The 22621-nt window shown below is 46.9% G+C and overlaps 1 protein-coding gene across 2 annotated transcripts in view; it reads left to right on the plus strand.

Annotated features, from left to right (window-relative positions):
* CDYL2 (chromodomain Y like 2) overlaps nt 1–22388 on the plus strand; it is a 195068-nt gene extending 172680 nt beyond the window's left edge. For both annotated transcript variants that reach the window (XM_038538228.1, XM_038538227.1), the window contains exons 4-7: nt 2033–2205; nt 8226–8436; nt 12951–13094; nt 15757–22388. In XM_038538228.1, the coding sequence (XP_038394156.1) occupies nt 2033–2205; nt 8226–8436; nt 12951–13094; nt 15757–15915 (687 nt within the window). In that variant the 3' untranslated portion in view covers nt 15916–22388. The remainder of the gene's footprint in view (nt 1–2032; nt 2206–8225; nt 8437–12950; nt 13095–15756) is intronic.
* The last annotated feature ends 233 nt before the right edge of the window (nt 22389–22621 follow it).

The raw sequence follows: 22621 nt of genomic DNA on the forward strand, positions 1-22621 counted from the left end.
CAATTTGGGGTCCTTCAAGGAGGTAGAAGCATCAGTCCAAATTGGATTATCGATACGAGAAAGGCAAAGGAGAGCTGTACTAACTAGATATAACAGTCTTTAAATTAAAAAAAAATAGTTTGTACTTTTCTCACATGAATGTAACACAAATTTACTTTCCATTTAATTTATAAAGGAGGTGGCTGTTTTGTTTGATTTTGTCTTTACTAATTGACAAGTAATTGTGACCTCAGAGAGGGAGGCCACTCTGAATCCTGTGTGGAATGGCAGTGCACCTCTTTACAGTGGGTTTTCTTTTATTTGCCTCTCAGAGAAATAGAGTTCATGGATCATTCAGAGCGTGTCTATTTCTGGAGGCAGATGGATTAAAGGACCCACAAGATAGTGGCCTATTCACGTTTTTGATGTTCAAAATGAATCTGTGGCTTATACCCTGTTAGAATGGAAAGTGCCTCTCCCATCCTTACAGAGCACAAGCTGGGAGATTCTCCATTCAAACATCCAGCCCTATTTTTTTTCCCATTAAAATTCACCCATTTATTTAAGTCATCCAACAAGTTTGGAGTGGTAGAAAGAGAAGGGATTTGGGGGTGAGATTTGTACCATGGTTCTGGCTCTTGCTACTGACCTCAGGCGGCTTCACACCAGTTCTCTGAGTCTCCCTTGCATTACCTGCAAGATGTGAAAACCATTCCTTCCTATGTGGGATTTTCATTTGGAGTAAAATATGTGGAAATTACCTCTTGCAATCTCTGGCACCTCCAAGCACTTAATAAATGGGTTTTTTATTTTTAAAGTATAGTTTTTAAAACATGGCTCCCATAATATTTTCCCATTGTACCCTATGATTATGCCTATTGAAAAATTATTAACAATCCCTTAAAAGCCTGTTCACTTATTGTCTCCCCAGTTGGACTCTCAGCTCCACCCAGGCAAGTGCATGCCTTGTTTTCTCTTACCATGCCTTTTCTGCACCTATTCACTTATTTTTCCTCCTTCTCTCAGTTATGTTGGATTGAGTGATTGAGCTTTCTTTATTTTAGCCCCCTCCCCATTCATTGTAATCCATGTACTTTTAAGAAATTATCCTTAAGTTCTGTACACATAATGAAGCCTCCACATCATCCTCACCTCTCCATCACGCCCAGACCTAGAACCTTGGCATGTGGTCATCATTCTTTCTTCATCTGACATGCTGTTACCGCCTGGACTCCAGTTCTACCCTTGTGCAAACCCTCAGCCTCCTTGGTCAAAATCAGTATGATGATTTTATAGTCATTCTTATATTGATTTATCAGCACATTCACCATGTTTCTTTATTGGCTGTTACTCCTTGCATGTCCGGTTTTTAGCTTTCTGAGTATAGTTTTTCTTTCTGAGTGTATCCTTTTTAAATTCTCTCAGTGAGGGTCTAAGAGTGGTAAACATTCTTTTGCTGAAAATGCCTACTTTTTTTACCCTTGCTTTTGAATGATAGTTTAGCTGGATATGGAATCTGTGTCTGATGGTTGTCTTCTTGGCATCTTGACAATTTTGTGAGTTCTGATGCCATAGCCCACTTCTCACATGGTACCTCTGAGCCATGCCAAAGTCTTAGTTGAATTAAGGATGAGCAAGAGTATGATTAAATCTGGCCTTCTAGATAAGGCTAACATACCTCCCTTGGAAATGTGCATAGGAATTTCCCCCACACTTTGAGAAGGGCTAAACACGCAAATGCTGGAAAAAGATTTGTAGAGATTTACCAGGGATCACCCGGCTCCAAGCCAGGCTTCCAAGTCTGTAGCCAGTGACCCCACTGCCACCTTCACAGCACTCTGCCTGCTTTGGGGAAGCTGTAGGGGAGCTCTGGTTTTGATGTTTCTTTGCTTAGTCTGGATGTGGCTTGTATGCAGGAGTCTTCCTGCATAGGAAGAGAAGATGCACTCGCCTCTTTCCTCAGGGGTAAGGCCTCTGGCGGGCTTGACATCTGAAAGCCCCCTGGCTTTTAGACAGACACTTAACATCGCCGCAAATCCATCTCTGCCCACAGATTATGAAGGAGGTCCGGCGAGCGCTGTGCAACGCGGCCACGGACGACAGCAAACTGCTGCTTCTCAGTGCAGTGGGCAGCGTATTCTGCAGTGGCCTAGATTACTCCTACCTAATTGGCCGGTTGTCCAGTGACCGGAGAAAGGAGAGTACCCGGATTGCAGAAGCCATCAGGTGAGCTCTGCTCATGTTTGGACACTTTGGGACCTGCCTCCTCTTGGCAATTGTAGCACATAAAAATATAGGCTGCTCAGTTAGATTTTTAATTTCAAACAACAAAGAATTTTTTTATCATAGGTATATCTTGTGCAATGTTTGGGACATACTGATACTAAAAAATTATTTGTTTTTTATCTGAAATTGGGATTTAATTGAGCATCCTGTATTTTTCTGCCAAAATTAAGGTGCCTTTGCTCTTTAGGTTAGATCCCACTTTATTCTTTTGATCAAAAAGAGATTTTATTTCTTTATATTAAGCACAGCATCTAGTAATGCCCATGTGTTATCCATGCTACTCCCACTGTCTGTCTGATAGTGAAATCTTTGATTTTCTGGGTGTCCTGAAGCTGACATGGCTCAGCACTGGAGAGAGGATGGAGGATACCCTGGGCAGCTCTGCATTTGCAGACCCCATGGGGGGCAGCGGAGTGCTTCTGCCTCTCTTGTTGCCTTTGGGACAGAAGTTGGGATCCTGGGGCTGACATCTGATCCCAACAATCAGTATCTCTTTTGGGACCCTAAAGGATAGATATTTCCCTATTATTTATGGATTTATCAGAAGCAATTGAGTGTTATTTTCAACAAGAGCCATCACTCAGCCTCCACCCTGGGAAGGGCTCATGCTTGCTGCTGCACCTTGTCCCATGCTCAAACAGGAGTCACAGTGTGGTAATGCCACCTGTCTCTCGGAAAGGAACACTTATCTGTGTGTCTTGGTGCCTCAGGCTTCACAACGAGGGGTTTTCTGGGGCTTCCAGGCTCACTGCACCTGGCAGCATTACATGGAGGCTGATTCCCATGTGGCTGTGGGAGCCTTCCAGGAGATACGGAGTTTCCAAGAGATGACATGGGGATGCTGCCACAGGTGGAGTTCTACATCCCCTCTTCAGGGTGAAGCATCCAATGAAGTATGCTCCAAAACACGTGTGTGCTTCCTTTTGCAGAATTCTTGCCCAAAGAGACAAAATGTCTTAATGCTGTTATTAAAAAAGGCGTCATGGTTGCATGCCCCTCCCAAGCTTCCTGGCTATAGACAGCCCTGGCCACATCCACAGCTGTTTATTCCCTGCTTGGACTTAGCTGTGCCTTTTAACAGCTGCCTAATCACTTGGCAAGGAGAGCAACAGGGTCCCCAGTAATCTTCGTTCCATTTGTGGGACCATCAGATAGGGTGCACATCTCTCTGGCCTGAGGAAAGCCTTGGCCATAGCCATCATGTGGCTTACGGATTTCAGTGGAGGCATTAGCTGGATTTCCAGAAGTCCCAAATTTGAGGAGATTCTGAATGCGTTAGCTGACTTCTTGAGAAACGCAGGCAGTAGGATTTAAGACATTTGCTGTCTCATCAGAAAAGTGAGTTTCTCTTAGGCAGAGTAGAGAGGGAAGTGGCAAAGGGAATTCTTCCAGAATTCAGAGGGAGTGGAGGTTCCTAATATGTGAGCCTGTAGAGACACCAGGAGAGGGAATGGGGGATGTGTCCTAGACCAGTAGTTCTCAGACCCAATAGCATAGTGAATCCACAGGGAGCTTCTCTAAAACCCAGCTGCTTGACAACTCCAGAAGATTCCAAATCAGTGAGCATGGGGTGGGGCCAGCACATCTTTGCTTTTTAAAGTTCCCTTGGTAGTTCCACTGTGTTAGAAGGAACAAGAGTGGGTGAGGAGCTTAAAGGGGGTAGATGGGAGTGCATACAGTATGGCCCCATAGAGAAGAGTGCCCATGAGGTCAGAAAATGTGCCTTGCCCATCATCATCAAGCACCTAGGGGAGGTTCCAGCTCCACAAACTTTGGAGTGCTTCCCCTGGCAGCCATGCTTCGGAGTTTGGGACACAAGGTGGCAGAGAAGCATTTCCCAGAGAATTTTGTGCAGCTTTCCAGAGAAGCATCGTGAGTGAATGGCACTGTCCATAAATTACTTTGGGCCATGCTGCAAATTCTGTCCTTGCTCCTGCAGATTTTCCAGGCATATTAACATATTTTTAGTCTGAGAAGTCTCTTGTGAAGGAACTTTGTTCAAAGTCTAGGATGGCTGAAACGTATTTTGGCCACAGAAACTTAAAACCTACTGACAGCCCTTGCAATTCTCTGGGGACATGCATGCTCTTGGATGGGCTGACCTCCAGGATCTGGGCATGTTGCAGCCACAGCACCTCCAGCACCACTCCCACCCCATCCTCATTGTTTCCTAGAAAAAATACACACACACATGACCCAGGACACCGTGTTCACTCTGCAGATGTTTGTTGAATGAACTAACAGATGTGAGAAGAGCTCAGATGATTCATTCAGCACAGGCTTCTGTCCAGGACCCAAACAAAGCTGTCAGCCCCATCCTGAAAGAGAGACTGCCCTCACCTGAACTCCTCACAGATGATGTGATAGTCTGCTGATGGGTTGCTAGGATGAAGATTAATCAAATAACCCGCGTGAGAAACTTAGACTGACCCAGCACATAGTTCATACTTAGAACAGGTGTAAGGAGTTATTTTCATTGCTAATACTGTTATGTCCAGCCATGAGTGCTAGCTAAGTCTGGTCTCACTGGAGAGTGTGTTTCAAGAGCACCCCTCTGTGGGCCCCAGGATGGCTATTGCTGTGTGTAGCTGGTGCTCACAGGTCTCATACTGGCTGGCTTGGCTCTGAACTTTGGCAGTGGGAGAGCTGCACCCTATGGCTCTGGTTAAAGGGAATAGGTAGCCCCACAAGGAATGCTAATTGCCCTAGGTGGAATCCAGACATCCCTGTATGTAGGATATTGCTTCAGCATCTCCTTTTGGCCTAGGGGTGGATTACTGACCACTGAGAGTGGAGCAAGAGCAGCATCTGCCCTACCCAGCAGGTGCACTGACTATAATAATATAAGCAGTATTGACCAAGGGGTCCTGCATGCCAGGCACGGTCTCCTTTAAATCCCAGAGGCCCTATGGGAACAAACCATTGGCTTTCCCATTTGACAGGGAGGAAAATGAGATTCCAGAGAGTAAGTTGTCCAAGATCTCACTACTGGTTAGGGGCAGAGTGGAGATTTGACCCCAAAATTCTTGCTCCTTATGCCACATCAGAGCAGCCTAATGCTCAGACAGGCAGAGGCCACTGGACTCAGGCTGAGTGGAGGAAGCTTTGGAGCCAGAGTCAGCAGCACTGATGGACTTTGATGCTAAGGAAGATGGCAAGTCATCTTGCCCGCACAGTCCCGCCACCCGAGTCAGGATCAGATATCTGAGCGGCAGCATCTGTAATGCAATATCCTGTTTGCCGTCAGGCTTCTGTGTCCACTGGGCCTTTGTGATAGAGATCTGCTTGAGTGAGAGGAAGAGGATGGGGAGAGTGGTCTGTGCATTGCATTTTCATATCCAGGACATGAACCCATGAGGCAGCCTGGAGCAAAACAGGATGGCGTGAGGGTGCAGGAGTGGAGCTGGGCACACTAGCTCCCCTTACCCCTCCTCAGGATGTGAGATCCCTCTGCACAGAGCTCAGGTTGGAGACCACAGAGGGAAGGTTCTGGGCTCTGGAACAGTATATTCCCTTAAGGTTGTGAGGGCCAAGATGAATTCCTGAGGGGCTGCCGTGTGGAGATTGGGGTAGAGTGAGAAAGTTAGAGAAGCCCTCATGAAGTCCACAGCAGGTAGTCATCTTGATAGGGAAGGACCCTCTTTACTGAGTGTGTTCTGCAGCTGCTGGAGAATGGTGGATCCTCATGAGGCTGGGGAGGGAATCCTGCACTGAGTGGAAGATTTGGCTTGACGACTCCTGAAGTCCTTTACAACTTCTGAGATTCAAGGTCCTGGAATTGTATGAAGGGGTTTAGATGTGGAATGTTGGCCCCAGATCACTCAGACCCTGTGGCTCCAAGGACCCTGCCAAGAAGCCCCACATAGCGTGTGGACTCCAAATTGCATTTGGTAAAAAGCATATATTAAGGCCAATGACTGAGGCCATGAAGTTAGGAAGTCAGGCCAGGAAATGGGACTGGCAGTGGCTGAGAGAGCTCTACCTTATACTCACAAATCCCCACACAAGAGTCAGGAGACGGAATGCCTCAAGCTTAGGGCAAGGGTGCATACTCAGGTGACAACATATAGGTTGTGAGACGCCCTCCACTCAGGCTTCTCACAGTGGAATCCAATCCCACCATTTACCCTGATGCCCACATGTTTTGGTGAGGATTGCAGGGGGATGTTAGCAGCTGAGAAGGGAGAAATCAGATGGATGTTTGTATCAGTGAAGTACTAGCTGCTGTAACGTACAAATACATGTATTTGGGCTCAGTTATGATAAAAATTTACTTATATTTGGGAACCTAAAGCGGATGTTACTGACCAGCCTGTGACTGTCCTCTAAGTGTGACTCAAGGGCCCATACTCCTCCCATCTTGTGGCTCAGCCCATGCCCTCCAAGATGGCCATGCCCGTCAAGGTGGAAGGGTTTGTGGACAACATGATGGGAGATTTCCTTGTCCTGGCCTGGAATTGTGCATAGGTTTCCACTCATTCCATTGGCTGGCATTGGATTACTTGGCCACAGCCATCTGTGAGGGAGATGGGGAAATGTGCTCCAGCAGCAGATTCAGAAAGAGGAGGGGTGGGAAAGCAGGTCCGGCAAGCAGTGAGTGCATCCCTGCTGCACATCACAGTCTCCGCTTTCTTTCTGAGATCCTCCTTTATCTATCTGGCAGTTATTTACTGAGGGTGAACTCTAGTACAGATGGGCACCAAGCCATACACGAGGCAGACCTGAGGGTTTCTGTAAGGAGCTGAAGAGGGAGGAAAATCCAAAAATAAGTAAGCTAGCAAATAAGTAGGATAATTGCAAATTGTGATGCCGGTGTTTTCCAAGAACCCTCAGAAGGCCTGTGTAGCTCATGCACTGTGCACAGGCACGAGGGAGACAAGAGATGCACCTGGAGGGGTGAGCGGAAGCAGACCGAGGCCATGGGCAGGAGTATGGATTTTATTCTTGTGAGTTCTTAGTAGCTTCCACCTGAGAACAATGAAGGATTCAGGTTTTACTAGACATCTTGGATCTCTCCTCCATGTCCAGATGACTATGAACATTTTATAAATCTTATAGAGCAGCTATGGGAAAGGCGAAAAGCATTCTAGGTCAAAGAAAGTAGGGTTGGCTCTGCTTAATTGGTCCAGATGAACGTTGGCACTTGCTCTGTGAGGAAGGGGAGGGGGGAAAATGTCTCCTAATCCCAGAGCCATGATCCCAGATGCCTCATACCTATGGGAAAGGTCAGTGTCCTCCCCCAGTTTTGGTTAAAGCCACCCCAACATATGGATCCTTGTCAGCATTCTAGAACCACCCTCGATGAGTCTGCCATCTCTGGGTGATTCAGAATCAGACAATCCTAGGAGTGAAAGAAATGTTACATATCATCCATCCTTACCTGTGCCCGCCCCCTGAAGCTTGAATTCCCTCTACAGTATCACCCAAAGTGGTCATCCAGCCCAAATTGGAATACCTCCAATGACAAGGGGTTCATACCTCCCAGTGCTGGCCATTCCACCTTCTGCCAGTGCTATTGAACAGTCTTTGTTTCATTCAAATATGCCTCCTAGTGACGGCCTCCTGTTGGCTCTCCTTCTGGTTCTGAACCTTGATGTTCAGGCTGTCTTCTTTAGGATAGTTATACTTTGTCAGCATCCAGGGAGTGGTAAGCTGGGTGCAGTAGTGGGACAGTGGGTGTGACCTGGGACCATCTAGACAAAGTGGGGCATGTGGTCAGCCCACGAATTTCTTTCTAAAAATGTGCCACCAACCACCAAATGTGCCATGCCTGTGACTGCAGCTTAGTGGCTTGGTGTTCAGGAGAGTGAGACCCTTGCCCAGCACCCACTTCCCTCTGACGACCTGAGGGTGCTTTACCCCACCAGGGAAGCTTATTTCAGCCTTGGCAGGTTAAAGGATGTCAAATAGGTCTCAGCAGCCTGGCCACCTGTTAAAGAAGGTCTTCTCTTTTCTCCCAGGGACTTTGTGAAAGCCTTTATCCAGTTTAAGAAGCCTATCGTGGTTGCGATCAATGGGCCTGCCCTGGGCCTGGGTGCCTCCATCTTGCCCCTCTGCGACATCGTGTGGGCCAGCGAGAAGGCCTGGTTTCAGACCCCCTATGCCACCATCCGCCTCACGCCCGCTGGCTGCTCCTCATACACCTTCCCCCAGATCCTGGGCGTCGCACTGGTAAGCTCCCTTGTTCCTCGGGCAGGATCTCTCTCTGTGATACGTGGCTTTGGGTCCCAACAAGACCCCTTCTCTGTCCTGGATTTAGGCTATGGCCCTTCATGTGAATAAGAAATCCAGAGGTGCACCTGCCCTGTGTAATGTGCTGAGTGCCTCTGCTTCCCCAGAGTTGCTGGGACGAGGTCAGGCTGATCTCAGAGCCTTTGAGTACTGGTGCCAGATGCCAGCAGCAGGTGTAGCCCAAGGCTGAGGGGACAATGAAGATGTTCACTTATCAAACATATACTTTTTTCACCTGAGTTAACTTAATTCAGTTAGTTCATTTACCTAGGCACTTAACTAGTTAAAGCACATAGAATTTTAAGCTAAGTTCGTTTGCTTATCTAAGCATTTTGCCTACCCTAGCTCATTTATTCTTCACAACAACCTGAGAAGACCATGTATTAGGATGGACTATGCTGTTAACAGTCGCACAATCCTAGCGTACAAACAACAAGCATTTCTTTCTGGTTCTTGCCGCAGTCCAATGCAGATGTAGTAGCCATCCACACTGACCAGGGGCCCAGACGTCTTCCATCTGGTAGACCCACTTTTGCTTCGGACCAGTGGATGCAAAGAGAGAGCGTGGAGGTTTTTATGGGCCAGGTCTGCAAAGAGGCATCTCACCTCTGCTCCCATTTCACAGACCCGGATTCCAAGGTGTGGCCACACCCACCTACAGGGAGTCTGGGAAATGTAGTCTTGCTGTGTGTCCTAAAAGCAGGAAGGGATTTTGGTGTTCACAGGCAGTTCCCACCTGGAGTACCCACATGTTATGGTTTCCATTGCACAGAGGGCAAGCCAGATTGGAGAAGTTAAGGAACTTTCCATGTTGTAAGTCAGTAAGTAAGTGGTCAGAGTGGTGTTAGAGTGAATGGCTGCAGTCAGATTCTGTGCCAGCTACCAGAAGTAAGTGTGGTCAGGGGCCAGTTATAATAACACTTGGAAAGCACGCAGTGAGGCCAGCGCTTGAGAGCCGTTGACTCAGTGCATCCTCCTATAGCCCCCTAAGGTAGAACAGTTGTCATCCCCACGTGACAGATTGGAGACTGAAGCTCGGAGAGGGTGAGTTGTCCAGAGTCACACCGTGGGAGTGGCAGTCATGGGATCTGAACACAGACTATCTGGTCTCAGAGTCTGTGCTCTTAACTGGTTTGTCATAAGTAGGACCCACATCCAAAGAGTAAATCTGAAATTGGGGAGATGTCTGCAAGACAGTATTGTCTGAACTCAGCTTGCATCTCCTGTAACAGCTTGTCTCTCTAAGAAGGGCAATAAGCAGATCCGGTGCCTCCTCTAGACCGGTTCTAGAAAGTCCCCGCACCCATATGTGTAGGTCCTCTGTCTAATATTGAAGAAAAATTCTGCCATATTCCATTGCAAGGGACACCAGTGACCTCCTTTTTGTTGAACCCAGTGAGTCTGTGGTCAGCTCTGATGTTGTTTGCTCACTGCTGTGACAGATGCTCCTGGAAACTCTTGCCTCCATCCTCTCCATTCGTGACTTCTCCTTGGCCCTCCAGGAATTTATCTGCTAGTCTCTCACAAAGCCTTTGATGGGTCTTCTGGTTCGAGTTGGAGCTCTTAGGCAAAGCTCAGAGCATTTTAATGACCCAGTCCTTGTTCCTTTTCCTGTTTGGTCTCTGGCCTTGACATTCACATCTCACAACTCCACAAGGTAACTCCCAAGTGACTCCACAGGCCTGTGGGCTCAGCACACTTATCACCTGCTTTCCTCACCCAGCAGACTGAGTCCAGTGCCTCTTCCATCCTTAGGATTCCTGAGATCCAATCTCTCCCCACCCCTGGCTGAGGGCCTAGGGTGAAACTCTCAGGAGGCCAGCTGCAGCTGGGACTTAGTGGATCCTCCCTAAAGCATTGCTGGTACTGAGATTCTGTACAAGGTTGCCTAATCATTTTGATGCTCCCTGCTCTCTTTGATATTTCCATTCTGAAAAATGTGTCCACTGTGTTGCATTACACACCAAAACTACGTGGGCACTCTGATAACGAAGGACTGAGTGGGTTGTCCCAGGAAGATTCTCTAAGCTTGCACTGATCATCCCCTGTGTGCCAGCCACGTTACTGGTCACTTTCCACATGATGGTCTCATTTACTCTTCTGAGCACCTGCAAAGGTAGGTCCTGTTGCCTTACATTTTATAGAGTTTATAGAGAGTCGAAGTGTAATTATGACACTGTTTTGTTGTCACACAAATGACACTGTTGCAGCCCACAAACTTAAGTGAGCTTCCAGTAGACACCTGGCATTGCCTTATCTGCTTAGAAGTACAAAGATGAATAACATGGAGGCTGCACCCTTGGTAATCCCACCTGTGGGTGCTAATGCGTGACTGGTGTGGTGTTTCCCTGCTCTTTTGTTACCTCATTGGATCCTCACAGGTGGTAATTGGTACCCACTTTAGAAATGAATAAACAGAGAGGCAAAGAGATTTGCATAGGGTCACAGGGCAAAGCAGAAGGCTGAACAGGGGTGTCTGATCCTGCAGCCTGCGCTTTCCACTGCTCTGGTCCTGTAAACTGTGACCTTCTTACCTGGGGAGTAGGGTGGGAACCCCGCAAGTGGCCATTGCTGCTGGACTGTGATAAGGTTCACGGGTGCTTAGAAAAAGAAAGCTCCTGGGCAGGGGCACCTCCCAAGTGAGTCTTGAAAGATTGCAAGCCCTGTTCTGCCCCTTCCGTGTGGGCTTGTCACTCTTTGATGGTAGCACAAAACAGGAAGGGCAAGTACAAGATTAGCAGGGACCCCTAGCAGCCCCACGCCCACTGGCACCACCTAGTCTGTGCAGCAGGGCCATCAGGTGGGATCAGTGAGGCCTTTCGGATTCAGAAACTCGGTCCTAGAGCTGCTAGAGGCTGCTCACAGTCCAGTGGCAGAAAAATGAGGCAGGCAGGGAGCCCAGGAAGCAAACACTTTCCCTTTTGATCTCGGCCACTGCGCTCTGCCCAGACTCGGTGCCACTCCTGTTCCTCCCTGTCCTTTGTGGTTGCAGAAATGTGAACATTGTACAGTCTTATCTCTTTCTTTCTCTCTTTATTTCAACCATTTCTGAAACTCCAAGAATGTTGCTGACGGGGATGTGTTCTTGCCGACTGTGTCCTCTTTGGCTCCTTCTGTTGTGTTCCTTCCTTTCATTTCTCCTTCTGGAGACAGAGGTGTTTCTGAATAAGTATAATGACATAGATTTGTCTTCAAACCTCCAACCAAATGCATGCTGTAGGCTCATTACCAACCTGATAAATTTCTCTACTCTGGCGTGAAAGATTGTCCTTTGGGTCATCATGACCCATCAGTGACAACCAGAACAAAGGGGAAAACGCATGCATAGATCCAGCAGCCTAGAGAGCCTGGCATTTCAACATCGATCCAAGAGAGGCTCAGCATATAGGGGCAGGCAGATGGATGGCAGGTCAGGGCAGGGATTGTCTGCTGCGTGAAGGAGGTGGGGATTTATCCTGAAGGAGGTAGGTACCCCATCACATGGTGGTAACCATCATACCCTAATTATCAGCAGGAGAGTCACTTGGTAAGTTTTAGTGGTGACTGCACTGTGCTATCTGTGCCTAGGACCTTATCCATCAGGCTCCTCCCAGAAGGAGCATGACAGCTCTGAACTACAAAGCAAAAGGAAATTCTTGGGGGAGTAGGGCTTGGAGGAAACCACAGAAGACAGGGAGGGGAGGGTCAGGTAAGGAGGGTGCTTTTTGCCCTTCACAACTGGGCAGAGGTATGCGCAGCCCCGGGGCCACCAGGAGAGATGCGCCTCTCTGCATTAGTATTAGAGTATTATTTAGGACCTTTCTGGCTGCCAGTGCTGGAGACACTTTAACTGGCTTAAAGCGGGAAGAAAAGAATGCACTGATTGCCCTAACTTGCAAACCTGGGAGCAGAGCCTTCTTTGGGGATGCTGGGATCCAGGAATCTTAGCTTAGGACTCTCATTCTCCATCCCTCCTTTCTTTGTGGACCCCCCTCTCCAAAGAGTGGGGACACAGCAGCGGCTGCCCATGGGCTCCATGACTTTAGCATGCAACCAGGGAGGAAGAAAGATCTTCCCCATCACTTCTAGCTTAGAAACCTCACGGGGGGGCTTTATTACCTAGGGCACATATCTGTGCCTCCCTGGACCAGTCGTCACGGCTGTGCTTTTAGCACTGAACTGTACCGAGCCTAAGGCGCATGCCCACTCCTGTGGATCCGCTGCCACATGTGAAGAGGGGTGGGGGCAGATGGACCCACAGTAGGGACACAGCTTGTTTGGGAATTGAAGGAAAGCTGTGGACGCTCTACTCACAGAGCAGGTGTTTGCATGTAGTTCCCAAAGCTTATCTGACCGCCAGTCCATAACTGTGCCTTAGAGAGCCAGACCCATGGTTCACGTCAAGTCCAGGCCTCGCTAAACGATGTGAAAGGCACTCTGGGCTCTCAGCCTTCCCCTGCCTTTGCTTTTTTCAGGCCAACGAGATGCTCTTCTGTGGGCGGAAGCTCACTGCCCAGGAGGCGTGCAGCAGGGGACTTGTGTCCCAGGTCTTCTGGCCAACCACATTCAGCCAGGAGGTCATGTTGCGGGTCAAGGAGATGGCCTCCTGCAGCGCGGTGGTGAGTTCCTATGTCTTTGTGTGCTCGTCCTTGCGACAGACCCATTTTACAGATGAGGGTAATGAGGCTGAAAGGGACTAGTTGACTTGCTAAAGGTCATGGAGGGTGTGTGTGTAAAACCATAAATGCCCCCTCTCTGTGTGCAGAGCTTAGACCCTGAGATGGACAGTTGGCATTCTTAGATATTCCCCGTTATGTCCCGTCTGGAAACCTCAGAGAAGAGACTAATACTCTGGGGGTAGAGCGCATTGCCTTAAAACAAAATTCCAGACACACACAGAAGCACAAAACATCTGTAGTTTTCAAAGAATATGAGAAACAAAGCCACATAAGGACAAAGGGTGTTAAACTGTTCTAGAGATGAGAGAAACCAGTACACGCCATCCTTGTATTTCATTTCTTCTACCCACTGAGTGCATGGCACACTTAAACATCGCCGTTGGACTCTGAAGACACATTGAAAAATAGATAAATAAATAACACCTCTGCAGAACCGCCGGATTTTAATTAAGTGTCGATTTTATCTCAGAAAAATCACTCTGAGTGAGGTATGGAAATACCCTGTTGAGAAGTGGAGCAGAGGCCACTCCTGGAGCCACAGGGCCAGTCTAGGAAATGAGGAAGGTGGTTTGGGAGAATAGGGCCCTGGGTGCTGGGGCTCTGTCTGCTTTGGGGTCAAGGAGGTGCTGTGCCGGACTCACGGGGTCAGACCCTTGAGTGTCCCTTCCTTCTCCCTTCTGCGCTGAACCCCCACTCCCCACCCCCACCCCCAGCCACTGTGCCTCTCCTCCCTGCCCCCTCCACCCTCACCCCCTGGCCGCCGTGCCTCTCCCCACTGACCCCCCACCCCGGGCTGCCATGCCTCTCCCCCTTGCCACCCCTACCCCCGGCTGCCATGCCTCTTTCGATTTGCCTCATCAGCCTTGATTGCACACCTACTGTGTGTAAGCTCACCTCCCCAGAAGCCTGACAGTGCCAGTGATGGTGACAGAGTGGTGGTGATCCTGCATCATTGGTGAACTCCTGTTATGAGCCATGCACTCTGCTAATCCCTTTATGTGATTCTCTTTTAATCTTCCTGATAACTGTTGTGACCCACTCATCCCACTTTGTTTGGGACTCTCCTGGTTTTAGCACTGAAAATCCCACATCTCAGGAATCCCTTTGGTCTTGAGCAAACAGGGATGTTTGATGACTCTAGGATCAGCAGCACTGACGAGCATGTAGACATTCTAAGCAGAGGAAGCAGTGTGAGTGAGGGCACAGGAGTCCGAAAACCCCTGTGGAGTTTAGACAGAGACTCATGGTGGTGGAAGCAGGTTCACAGGCTACTCGAGAGACATGAAAGTTGAGAAGGAAGATAGGAGAGAGGCCTCAAAGCTCCATGGAAGAGTCTGGTCTTTGGGCAACGGAGGTACTCAGGTGGATGAGCTGTTGAAGAAATACTACAAGGAAATCTCTCCTGTCAGCAGTTGTGAATTCAAGAGCTTTGGGGTGAGGCTTGAGAAAGGACTCTGCTCTGCAACCTGGGAGATGGGGTTCTTCAGGGGAATTCCTGTGAGGCAGGAGGTGGCCTTGGTCCACCAGCTGTTCTCACTCCCCTTAGCCTCCAGCCCGGGCCAAGTGGGAAGATCCCATCCTCATTCCAGCCTGCTTCAGCTAGGGAGCCTTGGTCCTGCTTTTTCTCTTAAAGCACTTGGGGAAAATGTGAAGTGAAACCTTGACATCAGCAGAGTAGAGGGAGGCACGAGGAAAGGTGCTCAGGTGCCTCACTGCCCCACAGTGCCTGTGCCAGAGCAAGGCAGCCGCGTGGCCTGTCCCCAGTTGGCCAGGCGTCTGCAGGCCACATGCGCCAGGCAACCCGGGCACCTTTACTCCACTGAGCTCACGTCATTTCATCCTAATGTGGAGATAAAAATCCTACCTATTTATGGAGTTATCATGAGAATGAAATGAAAGAAATCGGGGAAAGTACTTCTCATATGTATTTCTAATAGCATTGCTGTTATTACTGCGATTAGTACGATCGCTATTACTCATTACTGTGATGATTTTTACTGCCATTGGTGCCGTGTTACTGCCATAGTACTACAGTATCATGACCGCCGCCACCATCCTCACTAGGCCATTACTAACATTCCACTGTTATTGCTATGATAATACTGTAGCATTATTACTATTGTCATCACTGTTATTGCACATCACTACCATTATTGCAATTATCATTACTCATTACTACAACAATCGCTCGTATTCTTGCTGCTGCTCTTACTACTAAGCCTAAGCTAGAGGGCCTGCTGGCGGGGTGAGTCCTGTGGATATTTGGACAGCCGTCAGTTCCTTATCTTACTCTGTAATGCCAACTATCCTTCAGTTAGGCATCATTGTCACTGTTGTGCAGCTAATCACGGTGAAGCATGGGAGGTGAAAGCAGTTGCCCAAACTTTTTCGTGACACCCGTACAAAAGGCGCAACACCTTGGCACGCCTGGAACCCATTCCTGGCGCTGCTAGGGACACAGGCCTGGGAAGTTCTGGACGAAGGAGGCAGTCTTCTCTGGCTTTGGACATTGGAAGGTTAACTGATGCCTCATAGGCCGAGTATATTCCTCTGGAGCAGATACCCTGGTGCCAGCTAATGAAGCTTATGCGTTTCCCTTCAGGTATTGGAGGAGTCGAAATGCCTTGTTCGGAGCTTCCTAAAGTCTGTGCTTGAAGATGTGAACGAGAAAGAATGCCTCATGCTCAAGCAGCTCTGGAGCTCCTCCAAGGGCCTGGATTCCCTGTTCAGCTACCTGCAGGACAAAATTTACGAAGTCTGAAGAGCCCCAGCCCACCTGCTCCAGAGTTTGAGGGCACCTGACTTCCAGCTTTGCCCTGTGCTTCACACATCAGAGCACGGTGTGCGCCGGCTAAGGAGTTTTGTCAAGGTGTCTCTCTTGTGTCCATTTCCTCCTGTCCTTTGGTTGCTCTGCATTGGTTTGATTTTGTATAACAGATGGGAAACACAGCATACTCGGTCTCCCCCCTGCCCCCCACCCCTGCCCCTCCACTGGCCAGAGAGCTATTGAGGGCTATATCTTCCCAGGCCTCTGCCAGGTACCATCATCTTCTCCCCACTTGCTGAAATGCACCATCCCGGTCCAGGAAGGGGAAGACTAATTCTCCCCATCCTTCTGACTCAGGCTGTGTCTACACAGTGCCTCTGCTTTGGAGACTTGGCTGTATGGCTCTCTTTGGTTAGGTGCGGATCTGGTGACAGGGGACGGTCAATCTTAGGCAATTTCCAGACCGATGAGCAAAATGGTTGTGTAGAGCCAGCCTCAGTCTTCTCTCTGATGCAAATCTGTGTGACTTTTAGGGCTTGGTCTTAAAACCCAATTGAGTGATTTGCAAACCCAGATATTGTACGTTTAGGAATGTTTTGTTAAATATATATTTTTAAAACGATGTAAGTGGAAATTCTGATAATTTATGTGTATTATATGTAAAGCTAGTTTTACAAAAACATGAACTACTAGGAAATTTTTTCTTTAATCAAACTTATTTAATTTATTTATTTTTGTTTATATATTATGATATCTGTCGTTGTCGCAGATATTATTTTCATACTGCCCTGGACCAAATCCCATACAAGGTTCATGCCGTTTGGTGCATTCTAGCAATGAACCACACAGAAATAAAAGTCAGAGAGATGTAAATGGAAGGATCCCTGTGGATAAAAGGAATAGCTCTGCACCAGATCCTCTTCGGTAAAACAGTTTTCAGCTCTAATAATTGAATACCTGTTCTTAGGAGAAATTATAGGAGTGTTTTCTCTTCACTCTGCTGCCTTGAAGGAGATAAAAGGGCTTCTAGCCTGAATGATACTGAGACATACCCAGCCCCTAATTTGTGACGTCAGGAAGAGCTAATAGGCCCTGCCTAGCCATTGCATATTGTCTACAGTGAGCCTTTTTTCTCTGGGGCAAATGACTGAACTTGGATTTCAGAGTCCCATTTCTTCGATGTGGACAGCATTATCTGGTTTTGGCCTTCCAGGGGAAGTGGGGGAAGAGCTCCTGCTCTGTTGAGCTGTCGGTAGGTCTGAATCATTTTGTGTCTAGAAGCCCAAATGATCTATCTTTTTTCTAGTTGTTTACTTACATCAGGGAGAAATAACCAGGGATGAGGTCTCCTGTCCCAGGATGGGGACCCCAACATCTGAATTTTGACCATCATCCCAAAGTCCGTGGATCAGCTAGCTGCAGAGAAGGGGCAGGGGTTGGTTTGGGTTTGGGTTGGTGAGAGAGGTAGATCTCAAGTTTGGAGCAGAGAAATGACGTGTTCTACACAAGGCTTGACTGCTCTGTGGGTCAGTCAGATTCTCAGAGTGGGGGAGTTTCCATGTCCATCATGCCCCCTGAGTATTCTCAGAGTCTCCTTTGCCTCCCTCATCTTTTCTTTTTGTCTGTGGTCAGCAGCCTGCCTTGGCCCTTGCTGGAGACAGTGAGTGGAGCAGTGAGCTCTGTGCACGGTGCAGGGAGGAGAGGCAGGCTGAGAACATGGAGGCCTGTTGCTATAGTTTTCTGTCTCCCTTGTGTATTAAGAACAGGTTGAGTGTCTACACTGTGGCCAGAGATATCTTCCTGTGAAGTTCATCTGGACACCATCCCTAAGATGGCCTTGGCTCCCTCCTTACGAGTTCTCCCATGATCTTAGGAGGGATCTCACCTTCTCCCTTCTTCTTGAGTCTATGTCATCTTGTCCCTGGAGCTGGCAGGGGACAGCCACCTTGGTTGAATCCAGCCAGAGAAAGATGGAATTCAAGTCCAGTGTCCTCTGCTCGGTCCGTGTGGGATCCTGCGGGAACTGAAGCTCTAGGTCGTTGGGGATTACTGTAGGGAAACACTTGGCTTTTGCCCAGATGCCTGCAAGTCCCATTTCCACTTGAGTTTTGTCTCTTCCTTTGAGAAAGCAGATGTAGGCTTTCCCGGAGCCCTGGACAGACCGTATTCTTGTGTGTGGTAGCAGATAATCTCTTCACCACTGCTAAGTCCTCTAAAGATAGAGCCCCGTGCCTTCTGTGTACTTTCTGGGGCAGACAGGTTTCCCATCTACTTATCTATAGAAGCCATAGAAGCAATTGGGGATGGCAAAGGATGTTTGGAAGTTCAATGTCTATCTCTCTGTTCTCTGCTGAAAGGACCTAAAATGTTTTAGCTTTGGATCACAGGTCCAAACTTCTAAATGTTGGAAGGATCTCTGATGATAGGGTAAGAACGTGAAACCATTACTAGGGTGGAATTCCTGCTGTTAATTTGTAGGTTCTGGGTATAACAGGAAGTGTTTTAAAAGATGGTCGTGTTTTGGTTGTTTCTATCCAGTCCGCTCAAGGAGGATGTTCCACAAATGGGACAAAGGTCAGTTAAATCTGCTTGCTGCAGGGTAGACTGCACTGCTGAGTTCTCCACTTTCTGAATAGTTGTTTTGACAATATGGTGATGAAGTCCAGGGAACTTCTAGCAAAGTGACCTGAGATGGAACATGCCAGACCTATGGATGTATCAGGGTTTATCCTCCAAGCTTTCTTAAGACAGGGGGCTCAGGTTTTCAGTTTTATCTTTGGTCATAACACCTTCTCTCTACCTGTCGGATCCTTTCTCCCCTCTCTTTACCCTGCTTTCCCTCAAGCCCACCCTATGTCTGTCCCTTCCCAAAGCCTAAGCAGGTCTTTGAGCAACTGCCCGATCCTGACAGTCCACACCCAGACTTAACCTTGGGATTGGAAGAACCACTGTGGGTGGGAAGTGAGGGTACTGCTTCAGTCAAGGAAACTTGTAGGTTACCCACCCTTTGCCACGCTGTGACCCATGCTTTAGAATTCCCCTTCCTCCTCCACTCCAGCCCCAGACGATTAGCACACAGCATCTTTTAAGTGGAGCCACTGGAGTTAGCAGTCCTGTTCCAAGAGGGCTTTGTGCAAACTTTGCCAAGGTGGTCAGAGCTCCTCACCATTCGGAAACCACACACTAATGCTGATGTACCCACGTGTCCCTTCCTGCTTTTAAATAATAATTTCTGTAGGCAGAAACCATCAAGCTTACCCTCTAAGAATGGAATTGGGTAACTGAGAAGGTGGTAGAGAATTGATTTAAAATGTTAGACTTGTTCAGTATAGATTAAACTAGGAAATGTTCTCTCTGAACCATAACAATATGTTTCTTCCGTATGAAGTTTAGTATTGAGGATGAAAAATAATGATCAAAATGGACTCTGATCAATACAACTGTAGCTCCAAATATCCACACTAAAAATATATATTAAAAAAAAAGCCTTGACTGAATGCTGAATTGCATTTCCCATTAATTGTTGGTTTAAAAGATTTTGTAAACTTTTTTTAATTTGAAATTGAGTCACATTCATGCAATTTTCCAATCTAGTTTCTGTGGAAATTTTTTAAAGAGAAACAGAAACATCTTCAAATCTTCCTAAGTGAATATTTAAAATGCAGAATTGCTTCTCTTCTGTGTTTCTGTATTCAGACACTTAGATCTGTTGTACATATTAGTTTAGACACTCTCACTAATATACACAGTATTTAAGACTCTAAATGAGATTTCTTAAGTATTTTATTTTATTCTCTGTAAATGGTTTTGTATAATCTTTAAAAATCTACACTTTGCCTTTGTAGATATTTAAGGGAAACCATTTGGGGGTTGTCTTGCATGTATATTTTTGTTGTAGATAAGTGTTGCTCAGTTATTTCTGCAAATTTTGGTTGAAATGCTTACAGACTTTAATACAGTATATATTTTCAGAATATAAACTTTTATATTTCTGTGGTAAGTTAGGATATGCGTTTTAGGCAATCTTTTCCATTAACATCACTTGTTCTTTCAAAAAATAACATACTGGTTTGGTGCCAATGGTTTTATTTTATTTTTTCATTAGAATCTACTGCTCTTCTATTATTGGAGAGCAGGTTAATTTTCTTTTTCTCAGAGTAATTGAGTTTGAAGTATAATTTGAAAATGTATTGAATTTGTGGATAAGCCTTACCATTAGGATCAGTAAATTTTCCAACCTTTGCAACTACATATGTAGTTTAGGACCTCCCCATAAAGTCTCACTGTGTGGCAGTTGATGGAGTCTGTGAACAGAGCCTTAAGCTTGTTGCAAAAAAAAAAAAAAAGAAAAAAAGAAAAAAAAAAGATAAAAAGGGTAATACGGGTTGTTGTTTCTTCCAAGCAATGTAAGCCATATTGATAGACTCAATGCAGTCTGTAAATCATGGCTAATCTGAAGAGTTTGGTTGAGCTGATGGCGGCAGGGGCCAGAGAGGCAGCTTGGTGATTGTCTTTGGCCATACGAATGGACCAAGGACAGTTTTTCCGGAGCCACCTTTGTACTATTCACATGGTTTAGACATGGTCACAGGGAGGGCTGCTGGTCCATCATTTGTTCTGTATAAATGGCATTTCCTGCTCCTGACCTTGGTGGTTGACCCTAGGTCCCTTTTGGATGACCTGGAACCATCCAGCCTGGCTGAGGTCAGCACTCCTTGAGAGGTGTTAACAAAGTTTACATGTGAGTCTTACTGTGTAGACAATCTGAAGTCAATTTCAGTTACGTAATCAGCATTCCCATGTGTCCTGAGTGTCTTATCAATGAACTATATGTGTTAAGCCATACTTAAACCTGAGTTTAGCAGGGCAAAGGCAAACTAGATGAAGAACATCACATTAGCTGAGTCCGTTCACCCAGGGCTGTTTTAGTGGAGTATAAGTCATGGAGCTCATTGGTGGTGCATCCACTGTGTCTGGGATTTAATAAAACTACCTAGAATTTGGACTTACATTTTTAAAAAATTGTGATTCTTTTCAGTTGGCCACACTTCCCTAGCTGCCAACTGATTCTCCTTACTAAGGCTTTAAAGATGCCTGGAGATGAGGGCTATCATCTGGCCAACGTCAAGTTATCGAGTGCATCTCTAGTAAGTGTTCTACCAACAGGATGGAGATTTGCCTCCAACGTTTGCAGTTTGTGAGGCAGTCCAAAGAACTGACATCTGACCCGAAGCCTCAGCGCAGGTGTCTGTCTGGATTGACCATGCCTCACTGGCCCAGCACCTGACCTGATGCTGGAGCTGGCTCATTTAGGGGACTTCAGGAAGTCTGGAGGTTGTAGAGTGTTCCATCTGGTACTAAATTTGTCCCTGTGCCATTAGTCCCAGCTGGAAGTCATTTGCTGATGTCCATGTTGACAGGATTGTGAAAATATTGCCTTTCATAAAACCAAGGACCAAAGAATTCCATTATTCCAACAAAGCACGTGTTTCATAGACTAGGCACATCCAGACAGAGGTGTGCATGCTTTATGGCACAGAAAAGCAGCTCACTTCCACCAACCTGGCTGGCTGTGCAGAGGGATTTGTTTTCACCTTGAGAAGGCTCTGAAGATGAGTTTCTCGGATTGAAACTCGCTATCTCAGGTGGGTGTTTCTGCTGTGCAGTCCCAGCCTTTATCCATATCATAAAAGATGGAGGTCTGGCATTCTTCCAGGTGATCTGACCAGTGTAGACTGTTCTATCTGAGTAGGGACCCCAGTGTGAGGTTTTTTTTTTAAAAAAAATGTGTCTACACTGAGCAGCATCCTGCAGTTGCTAAATTTCCACCTGCTTTTGTTTTTCATTGACCCATTCCAATTCCTGTTTGGCATGAGAAGAATTTCCCTCAATTCTCACACCAAGGGATGCTCCATTTTTCATTCATGATGAAGTCACCAATCCATTAACTGGTTGAGAATTGATTGATGCTGAAGAAGTGGTATTCTAGTGGTAAGGCTTATTACCAAACTTCTGATAATGAAGCAGGCTACCAAAAACTTATCCAGCCCACCCTAGGAGTGTTTGGATTTGATCGTGGGTGTCGCACACACACACCAAAATCCAAGGAGACCTTTGCAAATTAGGCTACTTGTTTTATTTTGCCAGGTTATCATGGGAGAGTCTTTAACTAGTTCTGAATATTTGTAAGTATGAGTACTTCATAGAATTATAAAGCAGGTACAGCTGACCCTTTCTCACTGCGTTGTAAATATTTCCCGAGACTGGGTGCAGTACTGAGGGATAATAATCTTCTGACTTATCAAATGCTGACTGTCTAGAGCAAATTGTACACTCTCTTTGTGAATGGTCCTGTAACGTGTATGAACACATTTCTGGGTGCCTTAGAAGTTGTATTTTTCATGTGTGCTAATATGCAGTATTTATACATTGTGAGAAGCTGCTTTGAATAAAAAGGTTGAAACTTCGTCTGCATTTGCTTGTGTCCACAAAACTCACAGACCTGTGGTTTCTGAACAGAGAAGTTTCTGGGCCCCCAGGGGGTTGAAACACTGATGCTTATAGCGGTATCAGGGTTCCTGGCTTGAGGCTTCAGTGGTTCAGGCTGGTAGCCACTGGGCAGCAACAGTTTGACATCAGAGGACAGTAGAATGGGGGGGGGGGTGACCCACAGATGATTTTTCAGGGGGGTGGATATGAG

Source organism: Canis lupus, chromosome 5 (genome assembly GCF_011100685.1).
Source record: "Canis lupus familiaris isolate Mischka breed German Shepherd chromosome 5, alternate assembly UU_Cfam_GSD_1.0, whole genome shotgun sequence".
Taxonomy (NCBI): Eukaryota; Metazoa; Chordata; class Mammalia; order Carnivora; family Canidae; genus Canis; species Canis lupus.